The sequence below is a fragment of the Genypterus blacodes genome, unplaced genomic scaffold (assembly GCF_046128005.1).
Source record: "Genypterus blacodes isolate CSIRO-AG114 ecotype Tasmania unplaced genomic scaffold, CSIRO-AGI_Gbla_v1 ptg000044l_1, whole genome shotgun sequence".
NCBI lineage: Eukaryota > Metazoa > Chordata > Actinopteri > Ophidiiformes > Ophidiidae > Genypterus > Genypterus blacodes.
This window is the reverse complement of record NW_027466857.1, coordinates 6,043,306-6,064,646: the sequence shown is the minus strand read 5'-3', so window position 1 is coordinate 6,064,646 and position 21,341 is coordinate 6,043,306. Positions and strand designations below refer to the sequence as shown.

At 41.0% G+C, this 21,341-nt stretch overlaps 1 protein-coding gene across 1 annotated transcript in view; it reads left to right on the top strand.

The window, feature by feature from the left end:
• The window catches only part of LOC142999642 (uncharacterized), a 141,591-nt gene extending 138,239 nt beyond the window's left edge, over positions 1-3,352 (top strand). Inside the window, exons 5-8 of the mRNA XM_076149263.1 lie at positions 1,619-1,706; positions 2,196-2,232; positions 2,512-2,740; positions 3,204-3,352. Coding sequence (XP_076005378.1) covers positions 1,619-1,706; positions 2,196-2,232; positions 2,512-2,740; positions 3,204-3,352 — 503 coding nt within the window. The remainder of the gene's footprint in view (positions 1-1,618; positions 1,707-2,195; positions 2,233-2,511; positions 2,741-3,203) is intronic.
• Positions 3,353-21,341: the final 17,989 nt, after the last annotated feature.

Sequence of the window (21,341 nt, the reverse complement as noted above, 5' to 3'; positions counted from 1 at the left end):
ATTGTGAAACCACACACACACACACACACACGCACACGCACACGCACACACGCACACGCACACATACACAGTTCTATCATGGGAGAAGTGGGGGGGAGTGCTGGGGTGAGTAGAAATAACTCACAATGATGAGCAGCTAAGTTCTAATGAGACTGAAGATAGTGTGCTCAGTGTTTAACATGTCAGGGCCCAATGTCTGTCCAAGCTCCTGCAGCCGTGTACTGGAATTAGGGACTACAGCATTTTGTTTGGAAATCAGGACCAGATAATTAAGTTAAGGCTAGGCATGGCAATGGACATCCAACAGAATGCATTCAGTTTAAATAATGTATTGAACAAGAACATATATACAGTACTCAGAAAGTAAAATAATAATAAAATTGAAATTTCGGGGCCCAACAACAAAACAGTAATGCATTAAACAGATTAAAATCTCCCTTCCCTCCAAATGTAACATCTACATGTTGTTTGGGTCAATTCGTTTTTTGGCAATTTTGGTGGAAGAAAAAACAATCATGATAGAAATCTGAGCAAAAACAACAGGGTTCTTGAACTTGGACCCCTAATTATATAGATTTTTATGTTTTTATCTTCATGTCTTCACTCTTTGTGCTTGGGATTCTACTCCTTGACACTGTAAATGGAACATGGTTATGATGACTTTGCTAATGAGAAGCGAAGAAATTCTTGCTCAGAGTTGCATTACAGTCTGTGGGTTATTTGCTCCAAACTGTTGCGGAAGGGGCTCACGGCATACTAATATGCAAAATTTCAAGACTCTCGTTTTACAATCACAAGGGGGGATTCTCAGTATATTCTTGCCATCACAAATGTGCGTAAAGAAGATAAAGCAGCATACCTCTGCCAAACTGGAACTGTGTATGACCAGAGTTTTGTTAGCGGGACATTTCTGACTGTGAATGGTAAAGTATATTATCAATTTGTGGTTCCATCAATAATCACTAACTTCTACCACCATGCTAAGATATTGATATTGAAGTTCACAATAGAATGCTTTTGCTTTTTCACTCAGATTACGATCAAAAGCAAAAGTCTGTCTACATCAAACAAGACCCAGAGACCAAGTCTGTCCAGCTGGGCGACCCAGTGTCTCTCCAGTGTTCACTTCTCTTCAGGAACCAAGAGAACAGAACTGAGTGTCCAGATAAACGCAGAGTGTCCTGGTTCAGATCTGGAAAATCCCAGCCGGGCCTTGTTTACACTCACTGGAACAGTAGTGCTGACTGTGTGGAGAGTCCTTCTTCTCAAAGGAGCTGTGTCTACACTCTGCCTAAACATATACGGAGCTCCTCTGATGCTGGGACTTACTACTGTGCTGTGGCCACATGTGGAGAGATCCTGTTTGGTGATGGGACCAGAGTGGAAGCAGAAGGTAACTCCATTCTTAATGAGGACGACATTCTGCACAAAGTAAACAATTATTAATTTCCACTTCATAAGTGTGATTGTCATAGCTGCCCTCATTCACGCCATCAAGACAAAAGCATGTGACTGCTGCAAAGGTATTTCTCTACTCACTGTTGCCTTTTTGCCAGTGGATTCACTGTTACAGTCAACATAACTATTGAATCATTATTCACAACTGTTTTTTTTCCAGTCTTATTTCATAACCCAGAGCTGCAAACAAATACTGCAGCAGCCCGAGGTGATCAATGGAGTCAGCGGGTAGGGAATAGATCAATAAAGTTGTTGCTATGACTTTTACTACTTCTACTGCATGACATGTATCTGCTGTATTTCCATAGAGAGACATGAGGGATTACTCTGCAGTCATCTTTGCCGTGAAGAAAACTGCAAGCAGAGATGTAAAAGCAGCAGAGCGAGATCAGATCTACGCTGCAGTCAGAATTGGAGTCGGAGCTGGTGAATATATGTGCTGGGCTGATTGCATGTGATGAGATGCAGGTGTGTGCACATGTGAGTAGAGAAGACTGGCGAGGTGGGTGTGGCTGGCAGGCTGAGTGGGGCGGAGGCAGGATCAAAGGAAAAACACTGAGAGCTGGATGACTGAACTGTGACACCCAAGGCAAAGGAGAGACATCTTCGACACCTGGAGGAGGCAGGGCGAAGGAACTTGAATCACATGGAGCCTGCACTCAGTGAGAGTTGCCAATGTGGAAGATCACATGGCCCATGCTTTGGAGGCTTTCACATCTATTTCCTTCTCTCGTCAGTGTTTGGCACTGTCCAAACACCAATGAAGCTCCCCAGGTGGGGAAAGAGTTATGCACTTAGCCAGGGCTAGATATACCAAGACAAGTTCCTCAGAGTACTGGCTGACATCTTGGAGAAGGTGAGACAAAGGACGGACACATCCATGCAGTTCATCAAGTAAGGGGAGAAGCCACCATCCTCCTCCAACAAGACCAAGAAAGGCCTCCTGCAACTGGCACAATCATGGGGGATGAGGGTGGACCTGGGAAGGATACTACACTATCCCAGGTCGTCTAAACATCTCTAAGGCCTGATGTCATCATTTGGTCTAAGCAGGTGAAGAGGATCATCCTGATTGAACTCACGGTCTTGTGGGAAGACAGATGGAAGGGCCTCAGAGAGGAAGGCCAACAAGTACCAGGATCTGGTCCAACAGTGCAGAGACAGAGGATGGCAGGCATGGCTTCTTCCAGTGGAGGTTGGCCAAAGGGGTTTCCTGGCACAGTCAGCATGGAAGATGCTTACAGTCTGGGAATAGCAGGAAGGATCGGGAAGATAGCTACTCGTAGGTTGGGGAAGGAAGAGGAGCATCTTGTTGGCTCTGGAACGGGAGGGAGGATTTGAGACGGAAGCCATTAGAAGATTGTCCATCACTGCTGACCCACCAACTGGAGGACCAAGAGGTTCAGTGTTGAAAGAGATTTGGGCGCCACTGATAACATCTTCTCCTGGCCCAAAGCTTCAGTCATAGGCAAGTGACTGAATGTACCTAGTATCAAGACTTATCTAATAAGTGAGAAGACATTTTGTGGCTTCAGGGTTAGCAGCCCCAGTGCTGGCCTCTTTCTGGGTGTTAGGCCTTCCCTGGTCTTACCCTCAGCAATGGGCCTTGGAGTGCTCCTTCAGTCAGAGCTTTCAGCCATGTATCACTTGAATGTAGCAAGGTAGCTACATCAGACACAGGAGCTGCTGTGCACACCAGCCTCTCACATCCTATAGTTATGTCTCCTCTGTTTTGCATGTGTCAGGATGTGAGAGCACACCTGGCGCGTTTGTCATCATTTGGTCTAAGCAGGTTAAGAGGATCATCCTGACTGAACTGAGGGTCTTGAGGGAAGACGGATGGAAAGAGGCCTCAGAGAGGAAGGCCACCAAGTACCAGGATCATTGCACTTGACTAATGAGAGCAATAAAGTAAAGCACCAGGACACAACCAGTAAGAACCGTCAAGAGGTGAGGGAACGATGCAAACGATATACACACAGGGTTGATGACAACGGGGAACAGGTGAGGACAATTAAACAGGAGGAAGCAATCAGGTAATGCCAGACAGGAAAAGAAGGGCAGGAAGTCAAATACACAACAGGACAACCACAAAATAAAACAGGAAATACACACAACACAAAAACAGAGGATCATAACACACTGGAATGTAAATCTAATTGAAAGTGTGTACTCTGATGTGAGAACAGACCAAACCCCACACTGGCCCTTTGTGTACCTGAGCAGAGTCTCTGACCCCAAGGCTCAGCTTTGTGTGTTTCCTTTTCTGATTACGCTTGAATAAAATACAGTGAAACAGAATGTGTTTGAATCATTTTCTTAATGACAATAATTTCTATGGCAAAAAGTCATGTCTGATGTCAGTCATGCATTCAACAAGTCATTCAAAGCTGTCAGTCATTCAACCTTTATTGATATATGGTGGCAAACGTGCTACAAAACATTTCAAGAAATTTAAAATCTTGCATCTTAGACAGATAGAAGAAATAATGATACATTTACCCAAAATGTACAATATACATGAACTAGTACTAGTAAAAACTAACATGCATTGAGTAATCAAAATGGTATATTCTATTTTTTAAACATATTGTCTTCATGATGTAATGGGTTATGTGATGTTGCAGGTTCTAGGCTAACTCTACCTTATCTCTAGCTGTGTCATGTTGCTAGCTGTGTAAATCAAGTAAAATTTAGCGATGTTGTGCGATTTAACTTAAAGTTTGTAATTTCTTGATTTATCAGATAACACCAAGTTAATTATTATGATATGATGGCATTGTCACACTCTGTATCTGTATCACAGTATCTGCATGTGGCTCAATAATTTGACCTGCTGTCCTTCATTTTTATGGATACAGCATCCCAAATTATGCACATATGATAACTGATATACACATAGAACAAAATAATTGTAGAATTGAGAAAACATTTACATTGTGCAGTATTTGCTGCTGAGTAATCCGCTGTTTGACCTGCTAATCCAGTCCAAAAGCTCTGACTGCAGCGTAGATCTGATCTCGCTCTGCTGCTTTTACATCTCTGCTTGCAGTTTTCTTCACGGCAAAGACGACAGCAGAATAATCCCTCACGTCTCTCTATGGAAATACAGCACATACATGTCATGCAGTAGTAGTAGTAGAAGTAATTACTACAATTTCTATCCATTATAACTTTACCTACCCGCAGACTCCATTGATCACCTCTGGCTGCTGCAGCATTTGTTTGCAGCTCTGGATTATGAAATACAAATGAAAAAAATGTTAACAGCAGGGAATAAAGATTAAATTAATAGTTATGTTGACCGATTCAATGAGAATCCAGTGAATCCACTGGCAAAAGGGCAACAGTGAGTAGAGAAACACCTTTGCAGCAGTCGCATGCTTTTGTCTTGATGGCGTGAATGAGGGCAGCTATGACAATCACACTTATGCCCGAATAAGCAGAGAAAACTAACTTCCATGAAGCTGCAACTGACCATAAGCTGTTTGCTGAAATGAGAGGAACAGACAGTGGAAATAAATATTACATTTTCTCTTTGTGCAGAATTACACCTAAAACGGCAGTCACCTTCAATGTCCAGTTTTGTTCCATTTCCAAACCAAATCTCCCCACATGAGGCCACAGCACAGTAATAAGTCCCAGCATCAGAGGAGCTGACGTTCTTTGAGGTGTTGTAGAAACAACTCTGTACAGGGGGCATGAGGGGCTTCTGACATTCATCACCACTGTTTCTATGAGCGTAAATCAAACTGGGTTTAGATTCATCTGATCCGACTTTAAACCAGTACATGCGGTCTTCTGGACAGGTTTTTTCCTCATAGTAAGTGACTGAACACTGGAGGGTCACAGAGTCTCCTGGACGGACTGGATCAGGTGGGAAAATGACAGCCTTGATATCACGTCCTGGCCCTGGGAAGCAAAAAACAAGCAATGAAAATGTTCCTACTGTCTGCAATGAAAATGAAATTGTACTGCATTAAGAACGCATAGTATGAAGCAACATGAAATACATCCAACCTGTGTCCAAAATCCAATCCTGTTCAAAAATAATTTGGGTTTATATTTGAGAAAGCACAACGTAACCTTTATTTCTTAATAATTACATCAGTTTTGAAAGATATTACAAACACACAAATTGAGGCAGCCATCATTCAGTGTGATCATGCATGTTATGTGATGAATTTGCTCACTCAGAAAGTTCATGCCCAGCCTAAACAGAGATTAAAAATTAAGCTTCATCATCATCATCAATCTGTTTACCTTTGACTCTCAGAAGAGTTGCATTCAAAATTGTTATGTTGAGTCCAGCGACTTCTTTACAGTAGTAAAAAGCAGCATCAGTTGTCCTTATATTTTTCATATGAAGAGTAAAGGATTCAGGTTTTTGCTCTACTGTAAAGTCAGGGCCAAGTACTTTGGGTAAGCCGTAATCAAATGTGGTAGTGATTGCTAAGATTTCAGGCAGGTTTCCAGTCACAAGCTTCATCCACATTAACACTCCTGACAGTGCAGAGTTGCGTGTACATGTTAGAGTCACATCGTCTCCAGCACCAACAGTTTTTGTCACAAAGCTTTGACTGTCTGATCCTGAAAAACAAATTAAATGCAGAGTAGTAAGTAAGAAAGATTTTATAAACTGTACATCACCACCTGTTTAACTGTACAAGGGAAAACAATGCCTAAGACATAGCAAGCTTGAACATGAACGTTCTACATATACTGTACTTACGGCCAATTGAGAGAACAAGCGCTATGCACAATACAATCAGCATTTTCTGGTTTATTCACAGCACACAGTGGGTAAATTAGAATGTGCTGCAAGACGATTAATGTAAATGAGACTATATCAAAGGGGAGGGAACAATCAGAAGGGAGGGAGCAACTTAACTTCAATCTGATTGGCTGCTTTCTTCAGTGTATTAAACATACAGGCTGTAGTGGCAATGCTTAATATCAGCTCAGGGTTTTTAATATACACATGTGACAGTGCTTTCACCATCATTTTGTGTGCTTTTGTGTGCTGATGCTTTCACTGTGTTCAATGTCGCCGCTTCAATTGTTGCACTATTTGGTCCAGAACAATTTGCAGGTGGAAGGAGACAATATTCATATAACCTTTTCATACTTGAATGTGTTGATTATCACAAGTCAAGAAAGTAGTTGGGAGGCAGTAGCTCAGTGAGTAGAGCCTCCGCTTGGGAACCGGAGGGTTGCCGGTTCGAGTCCCTGCCGAGGTGCCCCTGAGCAAGGCACCAAACCCTCAATTGCCCCCCCCTCTGCTAAGGGTGGTAATGTAATGTAAGTCGCTTTGGATAAAAGCGTCTGCAAAATGGTCGTAAGACAACATCCCAACAAGCTCCGAATAATAGGATTTAACTTAATATAACATCAAGATGGCATGTTTAAGTTAAGCCCCTGTGTGAACTGTGGTTACTACTTTTAGGCCTCTCAGCTTTGACGTGTGTATTCTACCTTAACCAACTCCTTACACACTGCTGCCATCTTTTGGCAGGAACAAGCTCTAACAGACCAGCAGCTTTAATCATAATTAACAAGATGTTTGACTAGTTCAGACATTCAGAGATGACAGCAATCACAATCTCATCAGATAAGGGAGATTAAATGTATATTTATCTCATCAATTTTTATTTCAAGAAGTTCAAAGGATGCAGGAAAAGAAAAACAAAAAGACCAATAACACTTAGAAAGACTAACAATGACCATGTTCACCCACTCATACACTGATGGCAGGGACATACTACGCACTGCACCAACCAGCACATCAGGAGCAGTGAGAGGTTCAATGTCTTGTTAAGGAACAATGACAGACTGGAACTGAACCAGACAACTGATCTACCATCCAGAGCCAGGCTGCCCCATGTTGCATCTGAACTCAGACATGGACGTCAGTGGAGTTTCAATGGCAGTTTGACATTCAACATAAGAATCATCCATTAACATCACTCACCCAAATCAGATTCTGACTGAAGAATCAACACCAGTCAATCATTGGAGGTGAAAGCAGATATTTGAAAAAATCTAATTGTGATACAAGCACCAACTTCTGCATGAATATACTTTTGCAACATGAAATTCCAAACTAAGCTCCATATTCAACCAAAAAATGACCTATAACATTTTCAGAACTTCAATCTCCCAATTGTTATGTATAAACTGTTTAAGGCCACATTTGCAAGGGTTATCCACAACAAACACAAAGCAGACATATTAACACTTACTAGGCACTAATGAAGTAGCTCAAGGTACAAAGGAGGAATCCAGGAACACGACAGCAGAAAACAGGATCCACACCAGGAGAAAACAAGAAACAGGGCCCATAACTGGAACAACAGAACAAGATAACAACACAAACTGGCAAAGGGTAACACAAAATGGAGTCTAAACACACTTGGACAACTGATGGCTAGACAAAGACATGTGACAGGAGGTGAACATGAACAAAGGGAAACCAATGAGACACAGGTGAAACCAATAAGGGAGGGGGGGCAACAATCATCAAGGGCAAAGAAATGAGAACAGAGGGGAGAACAAAATAACACAGGAAACCAGACAAACGCAAGTATCATGAAAGCTCACACTTACAGACAGATAGATAGATAGAGAGACTGAAAGTTTAGACATTATTGACTGACTACAGGAGATTTTGTGAAATTAGCTATGAAATGCCATGTAAATAAAGCTTGTTTATCCATATAAATATTAGATTTGGACATGAATATTATGTCCTACGTTCATTGCTGTCTGTTTCCCATGCAGTCTGAACTCTCCCCCTGTAACTACATGCAGAAGTCATGTTAAGCTGCAAAGTTAACATTACGATCATTTTGGCAGACGCTTTTATCCAAAGCTACTTACATTACATTACCACCCTTCGCAGAGGGGGGAGCAATTGAGGGTTCGGTGCTTGCTCAGGGGCACCTCGGCAGGGGCTCGAACCGGCGACCCTCCGGTTCCCAAGCGACCCTCCGGTTCCCAAGCGGAAGCACTACCCACTGAGCCACTGCCTCCCCGTTAACGTAAAACACTTGGCTGGGCTCTCCTGTACTGGCAGTTCAGGTGCCACTATCTAACTACACCATCTGTGTTATTGATGCTGGGCTCTTTAGATTGTATTTGGAACTAATCTACACTAGAAACATGTTTATTCATATGCATTTTTGATCACCCAAAATGCACAATTTAAGCTTGAGAAATGTGGAAAACATTTCTTTACACAGACAGGAAACGTTTCTCGCATGTACTTCATTTATCATTACTCTTTTATTGAAGGCTTCACTAAAGCTACAAGTTAGTTACAAAGGTACGGTATCACCAAAGGCAGAACTATTAGTCATTTTGCAGAACAATGTTGCAATAAAATTTGATCTTCTGTGCTGAAGTAATCAGACTCCACCTTAAGTTCTGACTCTAGCGTAGGTGCTTTCTGCCTCAGCGGCTCTCACAGGCCTTTCTCCTGCATCACCAAAGTTCCTCCTGGTGAAGTTTGGTGCAGAATAAACCAACAGGTCCTCATCTCTCTAAGGAAATACAGACAAGTGTTACCAGAGTGAAGAACTTACACACAGCAACCCCACCCAAAGTTAGCAGGTCAACTCAGAGTCTACTGTTGCTATTTCAGTCAAGCAAGAATGGAGTTTAATGAGAGCATGTAAGTGACCTCAATAATTATTTTGTGGACAAAATAGTTAAAAAAGTGGGTTTGGGAGGTCAAATGGTTCCTTCCATCTTCCATCAACATGTAATAATACGATAAATTTGTATTTCAAACATTCTATTTAAATTTGATTGTGTGCACATTGTTGTCTTTGACAATCATCATTTAATTTTAATGTTTATGAGAATTTAAATGTCCAGCTTGGGACATCAAATGACAAACCTCAAAATCTCAAGTTAACGTCAAACAATTATTGTCCCTTTGAAAGTAAACTAATTTACAAAAAGTGAACTACTACTACTTTTATAGGCCATATATTTTATTTCTTACCTGCTGACTTTGCTGATCCGCACAGACTGTTGCAGCTGGAATATACGATAAACAAGCAGTCAGTAATAATCAACACTAGTGTGTGTGTGTGTGTGTGTGTGTGTGTGTGTGTGTGTGTGTGTGTGTGTGTGTGTGTGTGAGCTCTCTTACCTCTGCAGCAGTGACATGTTTTTTTCTTTATGGTGTAAATGAGGAGAGCGATCACAATCAAACTAACGGCCAAAGCAGCAGATAACAGTGGCACAAATATATTGACCTTAAATGTCTGTGTGCTGCTTCCTACAATGAAAATTCACAATGAGTCAAGTATAATTAAAATACATTTTGATGAGATTTAGATAGTTATATGAACTATGAATGTATTTACCTTCAGTGTTCAGTTTTGTTCCATTTCCAAACCAAATCTCCCCACATGAGGCCACAGCACAGTAATAAGTCCCAGAATCAGAGGAGCTGACGTGCTTAGAGATGTTGTAGACACAACTCTGTGGAGAGCCTCTCTCAACACGTCTCTCACACGCATCACCACTGTTACCATGAGCATGAATGAAACTGGGATGAGATCCATCTGATCTGGCTCTGAACCAGAACACACTGTCCTCTCCTGGACAGAGTTTGTCCTCAGAATCAATGAGGACCGAACACTGGAGAGTCACTGAGTCTCCCGGACGAGCTTGGTCAGATGGACACGTCTGAATGCCAGCATTGATATCAGGATCTGCTCCTGGGTCAAATAAAACATGAAAAACTCAAAAAAAAAACTAATAGGTATTAGGTTTTATAATAACCTAAAAGGAATTCCTGGAGACATGTTAGAGTTTCACATCACATTGAAACAGAAACATGTAACAATTTAAATTACAAAAAGGTAAACATCTGAGCAGGTTCTTGACTTTTACAATATAATAATTTCTGTGTTTACCTTCGATTTTTAGAACTGTTGCATTCAAAACTGTCATGTCGAGGTTGCTTGTTTTTAAACAGCAGTAAACTCCAGAATCACTCATCTCTGTTTCATTAATGTGCAGAACAAAGCTTCCAGGCTCTTGTTTTGTTGTAAAGTGCGGTGTGTAAACAACAAATTCAGAATCAAAAGCATATGCTCTTCCTAAAACTTCTGGATATTTTCCATAAGCAAGTCTGATCCAGAATAAGCGTGCTAGATTCCAAGACTTATCCCGGATACAAGTTAAGGTCACAGGTTCTCCAACATGAACAGTTTTTGTGTCAAAGCTCGCAGCATCTTTGCATTCTGTAAAACAAATGAAACACACGCTGTGATTAAGGAGCAACATTCAACCAAATTCATTAAAAAAATTACAGTTATTGAAATACATTTGTAGCAAAATCTTTCCCATACTTACGCCCAGTTCGGAGAATGAGAATGATAGAAAGTATAACCAGCATCCTCTGATTGATTCTCTTCAAACTGCACTGACGGATGATTCATGTTCGATGTGTTAATATCAAATGGGAGGGAACAATCTCAAGACTAATCTGATTGGCCTGCAGGCATGTTTGTGTTTTGCACAGCACTGCCACAGTGGAAACAATCACAACCAAATGTTCCAACCTAAACCCAGGAAACAACACGAGCAGCAAGACTTTGTCATTTACATAAGTTGGTTTCCATCATTTGGACTTCACCCGTTAGATTCTCTGCATGTCCAATTGAGCATCCTTGGACATGAAGGTAAGCAGAAAATAAGTGCAACCCCATTAATCTTAGACTCATATAAGATGCATATAAATGAATCAAAATAAGGTACAGGTTAAATCAGCATCTTTAAGTGACTGCCATCTTCTGGTGTGAAACTATATAACACCAAAGTCAAATTTCAGGAACCATGTATTACCTCACATTGCTTTCATCCTGCATTTTACATCGTTATCTCACTTCAGTCCTCTGTTGGAGCCTGGAGTCCCTCATAAACTGGCAAAATGAGGCTGTTACAGGATTATGACGATTTTCCCCAGGTAGATAATGAAATTTATTAGACAAGTAAACATGCTACGCGATAACTGAGTTTATGACACGTCTGCGCGCGCACACACACACACACACACACACACACGCGCACGCACACGCACACGCACACACACACACACACCATTGTTGCAGCTGCCTGTCAACAAGGTGTGAACTAAACTGGGCTCTTCTTCCTGTCATGTTCTCTTTTTTACTTTTCAGGAAGTGGTCAGACCTTTTTTTAACCCTTTAGACTAGCTAAGTAGGATTACACAAAAGTAGTATTGTTCATAAACAATAAGAGGTGATTATAAGGGGCAGGACACTGAGACAACCTCTCCCATAGTTCATCTACTGTTTGTCACTGAGCTTTTGCATTGCAGTAGTCGGGATTTGGTGCTCTTTTCTGGGCCACATAAGTCCCACCACCCACCACAATCTAACTGCTTTTGATCACACAGACCCGCTATTCTCTGGTAACTGAAAAGGAAACTGTTCTCACACAGCAAACTAACATTAGTTTAAGTGCTTAAATGAGACAACCATACAAGACATATCTCTGTTTTCAGATATCAATCTTCAATAAATGTTCTGGGGCACCTTCATGGTGAAAAGAAAAATATGAGACCACGATTTCACAAAGGATCATTTCACAGATTTGGTCCCAAAGGTATTTGTATGAAGGTTTTGTATCTCATATATACATATAAACATATTAAACCTACCTAGTGTGTCACACTTTCAGGTCTCTTTTAAGCTCTACATTTTCATGAACTAAGAGTGAAGTGGATTCTTTCTTTATCAATTCCAGAAAGAATCAAATACAACCTGGCCTGTTTAACCACGCAAAGCTTTGTATCCGATCCTTTGTAATAAACACAGACTATCAGAGAAATGTAACCTTTGTTAAACCCCAACTTCATTGCATTTATCTATATTTTTCCCTTACAAAAGTATTCATGCAGGGTGAAACCCTATATAAGTCTGACATACTGTCGTGTCCGATCGTGTGATGGTTCACTGTTTCTATAGAACCATTATTGTCTCTCCTCTGTACCTGGTTACATTAGTGACAGCGGACAATGCTTAGGTGTGGAATCACATGTTATGATTGAGATGTAGCAGAATCTCATGTCCACGTGTCGTATTTAATGAAGATAAAACTAAAGTAAACTAAATGAAGCCCTCCCACCCTCTTGTACTTCACCCCACATCCTGTTGATGCATGTACACGGACCTATTCTGAGTAAACACACTTGGTGGTTGGCCAGAGGTGAAAGAGATGGCCAACCACAGCTTACATGTACAAGCGTAGCTGCTGCATGTGGCTTTGCTGTTTGTTTCCATGGCAAACAAACTTGAGTTTCAACTTCAGCTTCACACCCTGCTGTGAGACGACACAAAAATTGTTGCAATGTTCAACAGTTGCACAAAAAAAACTTCAACAAAATATCCTAATAAAAGATTTTGAGAGAAAAAATGTACTTATAACATTAAAAGGGGAGTGGCTAATATTCAGTCACATTAGAAGCATAAAGAGCAGGTGGTGCAGGGGTTAACCCCCCCCCCCCCCACACACACACACACACTGCAGAGATGCACATTTATCTCCCTGCAGCACCAAACAAATATACATTACTCATTGTGAATAAACACACACACATACTCATAGAGAGATAAGACAGGAACACAGTCAGACCAGAAAGTGAGCAAGAGCTGTGAGATTGAAACTGCTTTGCTCAGTGTTTAAAATATGTCAGTATCAGTAAAAGTAATTTGTTACAGTAGAGCAGAACAGATACTCTAATCTAGAGTGAGCTAAAATGTCTGGGTGGTGTGATGCAACACATCCAAGTCAGTGGAACAGGTAGACAAGTGGCGAGAAAGATCGAGGGCTCAGGTTTACCAGGCAAGTTCAAAGTCTGGTAAGAAGTGCTTCTGACATCTGTGGAAAGAGTCAAGAGGGGAGTATAATAAACATCTTCACAGGTGGCTTGGAATTTCACCAAGCTTCATGTCAGTAGGCCTATACATCAGGTCTGTACAGTTACAGCTACCCCCATCATCAGTGGTGGAAGAGTTCAAGGTGGTGAAGCACAACAATGTATGGAGACTCCAGTGATGAAAAGGTCAGAGGTACAGGTGTCACCTTAAGATCAGTACACAAATGGCCAGCTGACACATCAGTGGCAGAGGCAGAGACATACTGAGGTGGAAGCACACTATAGGGAACCCGTGCATGGGGACACTTCCAACCACCCACTTCAAGCAGTAGGGGAAAGCAGACCCAAGGCAAAAGAGAGACATGATCCAAGCCGAACTCCGACACCTGGAGGAGGTAGGGCAAAGGAACTTGAATCACAAGAAGCCTGCACTCAGTGGGAGTTTCCAATGTGGAAGATCACACGGCCCATGCTTTGGAGACTTCCACATCTACTTCCTTCTCTGGTCAGTGTTTGGCACTGTCCAAACACCAATGAACCTACACAGGTGGGGAATATCTGGCCAGGGCTGGATATACCAAGACGTGTTCCTCAGAGCACTTGCTGACAACTTGGAGAAGGTGAGACAGAAGACAAATACGCACCATCCATACAGTTCATCAAGTAAGGGGAGAAGCCACCATCCTCCTCTAACAAGACCAAGAAAGGCCTCCTGCAACTGGCACAATCATGGGAGATGAGGGTGGACCTGGGAAGGATACTACACTATCCCAGGTCGTCTAAACATCTCTAAGGCCTGATGTCATCATTTGGTCTAAGCAGGTGAAGAGGATCATCCTGATTGAACTGACGGTCTTGTGGGAAGACAGATGGAAAGACACCCCAGAGAGGAAGGCCACCAAGTACCAGGATCTGGTCCAACAGTGCAGAGACAGAGGATGGCAGCTATGGCTACTTCCAGTGGAGGTTGGCCAAAGGGGTTTCCTGACACAGTCTGCATGGAAGATGCTTACAGTCTGGGAATAGCAGGAAGGATCGGGAAAACAGCTGCTCGTAGGTTGGGGGAGGCAGAGGAGCATCTTGTTGGCTCTGGAATGGGAGGGAGGAGTTGAGACGGAAGATTAGAAGATTGGCAGTGACTGTCCATCACTGCTGACCCGCCAACTGGAGGACCAAGAGGTTCAGGGTCCAAAGAGATTTGGGCGCCACCTGATAACATCATCTCCTGGCCTTGCATCCACCAGGATGTGAAAGCAGACCTGACTCGTTTGTGTAGATAATGTCTACACATCGTCTACACGTTTGTGTAGATGGCCAAAACACACAAAAATGACAATTCAGTTCATACTGCTAACAGCTTTAGCGTGATACTCATTCCTGCTTGATATCTTGGGTTCATAGATAGAAAGTGAGAAAATGTTCACTGAGTAGTCCGTTGGTCCAATGCTTATAGTTTGAACACGGAAGGAAATCACAAATGAGCTATCCAATGAATATTTTGGCAACAGTTGTCTAAGATTTACTTTTCCTTGGATAATCTTTAAAAGGTAGTTAGAATCTCATTTCATAGACTCAAATTTCCTCGGGTCTATCTGCATCCATTCACATAGGCCTCACCCATTTATGTGTAAATACATTTTCTCTCCTCCTACGATTTTAGCCCAATTATCACAACATTGTACATACGTGTAACATTAATGTCTAAGCCGGACAAAAGACACCCTTTGATCGCTAGGATTGTGCATCGGCGCCTATGTTTGCTTGATGCAAGAGTTCATTCTGACATCATCCCGTCTCAGCAATATGCGGTCTTACGTCTTGCCAACAACTGCTGTGGGCATGTAGCATCTCTCCCAGTAATAATTTCAGAATATAATTATTATAGTATTTTTGGACAGAAGCTGTAAAAAAAAAATCAGAAAGCACAAACTTAATATAAATGCTCCTATGCAGGTCCAGTTGTTGGACTACAGACCTCTTTTTATCTTAGGAATATTACAAACATAAGGCCAAACCACAAAGCCTTAATTCAACCAGCGTAAGAACAAGTCACCTTTGTTACTGTGTCTGTACACAATAACAAATAAAAACATATTCGATATAATCCATCAACAATGCGGTTATATTTTATCGGACAGACTCCTTTTCTTTTGCAATGCTACACTTGCCCCTGTGCTGCATTTATGTGAACAAGATGTGTAGATGATGAAGCTATAAATCACATTTTATTAGCAAAACTCTTTCATTCTACAATCAAAACAAGAACGGTAAAGATCCATTACAATAAATTGTATTACACTGAGATAGGACAGACAGACAGACAGGTTGGTCAGTCCAATGATAGAAAGTTTTTCTGGTAAATTCATTCTAAAAGACTAGATTCTAGATTTACAAAAAGCCCATTTGGACCTTGCAGGATAATTTTTGGTTAAATCATGACTGATTTCATTGGAAAACCTTCACATCAGAGTAGACGCTCTCCTCCCCCGCTGCAACTGTATCTCTCCTCAGGCCTTTGTCTGGCTTCCTCCTGGCAAACCTTGGTGCTGCATAAACCAAAGAGTCCTCACCTCTCTATAAGAAAATATGGAAACGTAAAACAAAAACCCCAATATAAATAATTTCAGCATACATATCTAAATGACAATGAAAAGACATTCCTGTCATTTCTATCATCACATTTCTTACCTGCTGACCTTGCTGATCACTGTTAGTTGTTGCCGTCCGTGTTTGCCGTGAAAAGCAGGCTGGATTATAAAATCACAAAAACAATCAGCAAAATTGATGTAATTTCATAGCTGTGTTTAGGGAATAAGCGTTGGTATCAATCCAGAGAAGTCTAGTAAATCAAAACCCTTTTTACTACATTAGGGTACGCTTGAGTTTGCTTACCGTTGCAACAATCAAACCATTTGTTCTTCAGTGCATAAATGAGAAAAACTACAACGATCAGACTTGGAATCAAAGCAGCAGACAACAGGAACAGAATGGAACTGGTCGTCTGTGAATCTGCATCTGCCGAGAAAGGAGATAAATAAAAGTGAAAGATGAGTAGGAGTACAATTATTTGATTTTGTTTGTTAGATTGTTTTTCCTGACTGAATAGAATACACAATAGGCAGATTCCTGTTTGATATGATAGTAACCTTCAATGTCCAGTTTTGTTCCATTTCCAAACCAAATCTCCCCACATGAGGCCACAGCACAGTAATAAGTTCCAGCATCAGAGGAGCTGACGTGCTTAGAGAAGCTGTAGAAACAACTCTGTACAGGGGGCATCAGGCCCTTGTGACATTCATCACCACCCTTTCCATGAGCATAAATAAAACTGGGGTTAGAATCATTTGATCCGGCTTTAAACCAGTACACACGGTCTTCTGGACAGGTTTTTTCCCCATAGTAAGTGACTGAACACCGGAGAGTCACAGAGTCTCCTGGACGGACTGGATCAGGTGGGAAAATGACAGCTTTGATATCAGGTTCTGGCCCTGGGAAATGAAAATGAAGCAATGAAAATGTTCCACTGTCTGCTATTAAAAAAAGCAATGTAATGCAATAAGAATGCAATAAGAATGCATGGTATGAAGCAACATGAAATACATTCAACCAGTAGATGCCATCAATCCTAAACAATTTGGGTTTATATTCGAGTAAGCCCAATATAACCTTTACTCTTAAATAATTACATCGGTTTTGAATTATACTACAAACACAAAACAAAATTTTGAAAATTTAAAGTCAGGCATCCTTCAGTGGGAACAAAGTTATTGTGATGAATTTGCCCGCTCAGGAATCAAGTTCATTACCAGCAAAAAGAGATCCAAAATTGCAATAATCAATCTGTTTACCTTTGACTCTCAGAAGAGTTACATTCAAAATTGCTGTGCCGGGTTGAGCGACTTCTGTACAGTAGTAAAAAGCAGCATGACTTCTCCTTATTTTCTTCATATGAAGAATCAAGGCTCTACTGTAAGGCTCTACAGCAATGCCTGGGCCAAGTACCAGGGGTGAGCCCGAATCAGTGGCGTTAGTGATTCCTAAAACTTCAGGCAGGTTTCCAGTCACAAGCTTCATCCACATTACTCTGACTCTATAGAGTTGCGTGTACATGTTAGAGTCACATCGTCTCCAGCACCAACAGTTTTTGTTTCAAAGCTTTGACTGTCTGATCCTGAAAAACAAATGAAATGCAGAGTAGTAAGTAACAAAGATTTGTATAAACATGAACGTTCTACATATACTGTACTTACCGCCAATTGCGAGAACAAGCGCTATGCACATTACAATCAGCATTTTCTGGTTTATCCACAGCACACAGTGGGTAAATTAGAATGTGCTGTGAGACCTTTAATGTTAATGAGACTATATCAAAGGGGAGGGAACAATCAGAAGGGAGGGAGCAACTTAACATCAATCTGATTGGCTGCTTTTTTCAGTGTATTAAACACACAGGCTGTAGTTGAACCACAACCACAACTCTTTAACGAGGCATGTTGAAGTGAAGCCATGTGTGCCATATCAGCCCCTGTGTGAACTGTGGTTACTACTTTGAGGCCACTCAGCTTTGACACGTTTATTCTTCAGTAGAGTCGTCACCATCTCTACACACTGCTCCCATCTTTTGGCAGGTACAAGCTCTAACAGACCAGCAGCTTTAATCATAATTAACCAGATGTTTGACTAGTTCAGGCATTTGGAGAGGACAGCAATCACAATCTCATCAGATAAGGAAGATTAAATGATTTATCTCATTAATCTTAATGCAAGCAGTTCAAAGGATGCAGGAAAAAACCAAAACAGACCACTGACACTAAGAAAAACTACCTCAGAACAAACATAAGTGAAGCTTTCAAACTTGTTTCATTGGATTAGATGAAGCAAACAACATTTGATCAGCTCGAGGGGCGAACAATGCCTTTTTCAATGTGAACAGGGAAACCTGGGTCACATTTAATTGAAATGTTTGTTACAATGACCTTGTGTTCACCCTCTCAATTTCAATGGCAGTTTAAGTTTCACATTCAACATAAGTATGATCCATTAACATCACTCACCCAAATCAGATCCTGACAGTAGGAGGTGCTCTAACCAACTGTACCTTTAAATGCTCCAATAATATATCAATATATGCATGCAGCCTGAAGCACACTGCGATCATAGTTACACTTTCATGTCTATTAAACAACTCTCAGGATGTTTGTTTGGATGCTGCATTGTTACATTCCAGAATAACTCCAAATGACACCAGAACCAAATCTAAAATTGTACATTCAAGTAATAAAATGTGGCGTGAGTCTTACAGTCTACTTTTTTTAACCTCATCAGCCTCCACCACAGGGTTAATAATGAAACTTGCACAAGGTTAAAAACACAATTAAAAAAACAACCAATTTGCACCTGGGAAGGTGAACAGAACATGAGCAGAAAAAGAAACATGACCATAATCCATAACGTCCAACAATATAAATTAAGTATGACTGAAGATTCAACACCAGGCATTCATTGGTGGTGGAAGTAGATAACTGAAAATATCTAATTGTGATACAAGCACCAACTTATGCATAAATATACTTTCAAAACATGAAATGTTTAACCAAAAAATTAGCTACAAAACTTTGTAGGGAATCAGAAGTGTGAGGCTGAAGCAGCAGAGACAACTGATGGGTAGACAAAGACATGTGACAGGAGGTGAACATGAACAAAGGGAAACCAATGAGACACAGGTGAAACCAATAAGGGAGGGGGGCAACAATCAAGGGCAAAGAAATGAGAACAGAGGGGAGAACAAAATAAAACAGGAAACCAGACAAACGCAAGTATCATGAAAGCTCACACTTACAGATCGATCGATCGAGAGACTGAAAGGTTAGACACCATTGACTGACTACTGGAGATTGTGTGAAATTAGCTATGAAATGCCATGTTAATAAAGTTTGTCTATCCATATAAATATACATATCCATTAGATTTAGACATGAATATTATGTCCTACATTCATTGCTGTCTGTTTCCCATGCAGTCTGAACTCTCCCCCTGTAACTACATGCAGAAGTCATGTTAAGCTGCAAAGTTAATGTAAAACACTTGGCCTGGCTCTCCTGTACTGGCTCACCCTGTCAGTTCAGGTGCCACTATCTAACTACACCATCTGTGTTATTGATGCTGGGCTTTTTAAATTGTATTTGGAAATGTAATCTTCACCATGAACACGTCTATTCATATCCATTTTTGAACATCCAAAATTCACAATTCAAGCTTTAGAAATGTGGAAAACATTTCTTTACACAGACAGGAATCGTTTCTCGCGTCTGCTTCATTTTATCATATCTCTTTTATTGAAGACTTCACTCAATCTAATAGTAAGTAACAAAGGAACACTATCACCAAAGGCCAAACTATTAAATTCGGTCATTTTGCAGAACAATGTCACAGGAAAATTTGATCTTCTGTGCTGAAGTAATCAGACTCCACCTTAAGTTCTGACTCTAGCGTAGGTGCTTTCTGCCTCAGCGGCTCTCACAGGTCTTTCTCCTGCATCACCAAAGTTCCTTTCGGTGAAGTTTGGTGCAGAATAAACCAACAGGTCCTCATCTCTCTGAGGAAATACAGACACATGTTGTCAGAGTGAAGAACTTACACACAGAAACCCCACTCTCAGAGTCTACTGTTGCTATTTCAGTCAAGCAAGAATGGAGTTTAATGAGAGCATGTAAGTGACCTCAATAATTCTTTTGTGAAAAAAATGTGAAAAAGTGGGTTTGGGAGGTTAAATGGTTCCTTCCATCTTCCATCAACATGCAATAACACGACAAAATTTACATTTCAGACATTCTGTTAAAAATGTGAATCCCTTTTAAAGTAAACCAATATACAAAAATTGAACTGCTACTACTTTTAAAGATATATTTTATTTCTTACCTGCTGACTTTGCTGATCCGCACAGACTGTTGCAGCTGGAATATAAGACGAACAAGCAGTCAGTAATAATCAACACATGTTAGAGTGTGTGTGTGTGTGTGTGTGTGTGTGTGTGTGCTCTCTTACCTTTGCAGCAGTGACATGTTTTATTCTTTATGGTGTAAATGAGGAGAGCGATCACAATCAAATTAACGGCCAAAGCAGCAGATAACAGTGGCACCATCATATTGACCCCAAATGCCTGCGTGCTGCTTCCTACAATGAAAATTCACAATGAGTAAAGTATAATCATAATGCCTTTTGATGAGATATAGATAAAGTTATTTGAACTTCAGTGAATCGTATATGACTCAGTATGCACATCTATCTCCATTTGTTCAATTAACAGAACAATGTATTTACCTTCAGTGTTCAGTTTTGTTCCATTTCCAAACCAAATCTCCCCACATGAGGCCACAGCACAGTAATAAGTCCCAGCATCAGAGGAGCTGACGTGCTTAGAGAAGCTGTAGACACAACTCTGTGGAGAGCCTCTCTCAACAAGTCTCTCACACTCATCACCACTGTTACCATGAGCATGAATGAAACTGGGATGAGATCCATCTGATCTGGCTCTGAACCAGAACACACTGTCCTCTCCTGGACAGTGTTTGTCCTCAGAATCAATGAGGACCGAACACTGGAGAGTCACTGAGTCTCCTGGACGGGCTTGGTCAGATGGAAACGTCTGAATGCCAGCAGTGATATCAGGATCTGCTCCTGGGTCACACAAAACATGAAAAGTCATACTAATACTTCAATGAAATCCTTAAGGAATTCCTGGAGACATGTTAGAGTTTCACATCACATTGTTTCAGAAACATGTAACGATTTAAATTACAAAAAGGTCATCATCTGAGCAGGTTCTTGACTTTAACAAGAATAATAAATTCTATGTTTACCTTCAAATTTTAGCAATGTTGCATTCAAAACTGTCAAGTCGAGGCTGTCTGTTTTTACACAGCAGTAAACTCCAGAATCACTCATCTCCGTTTCTGTTATGTGA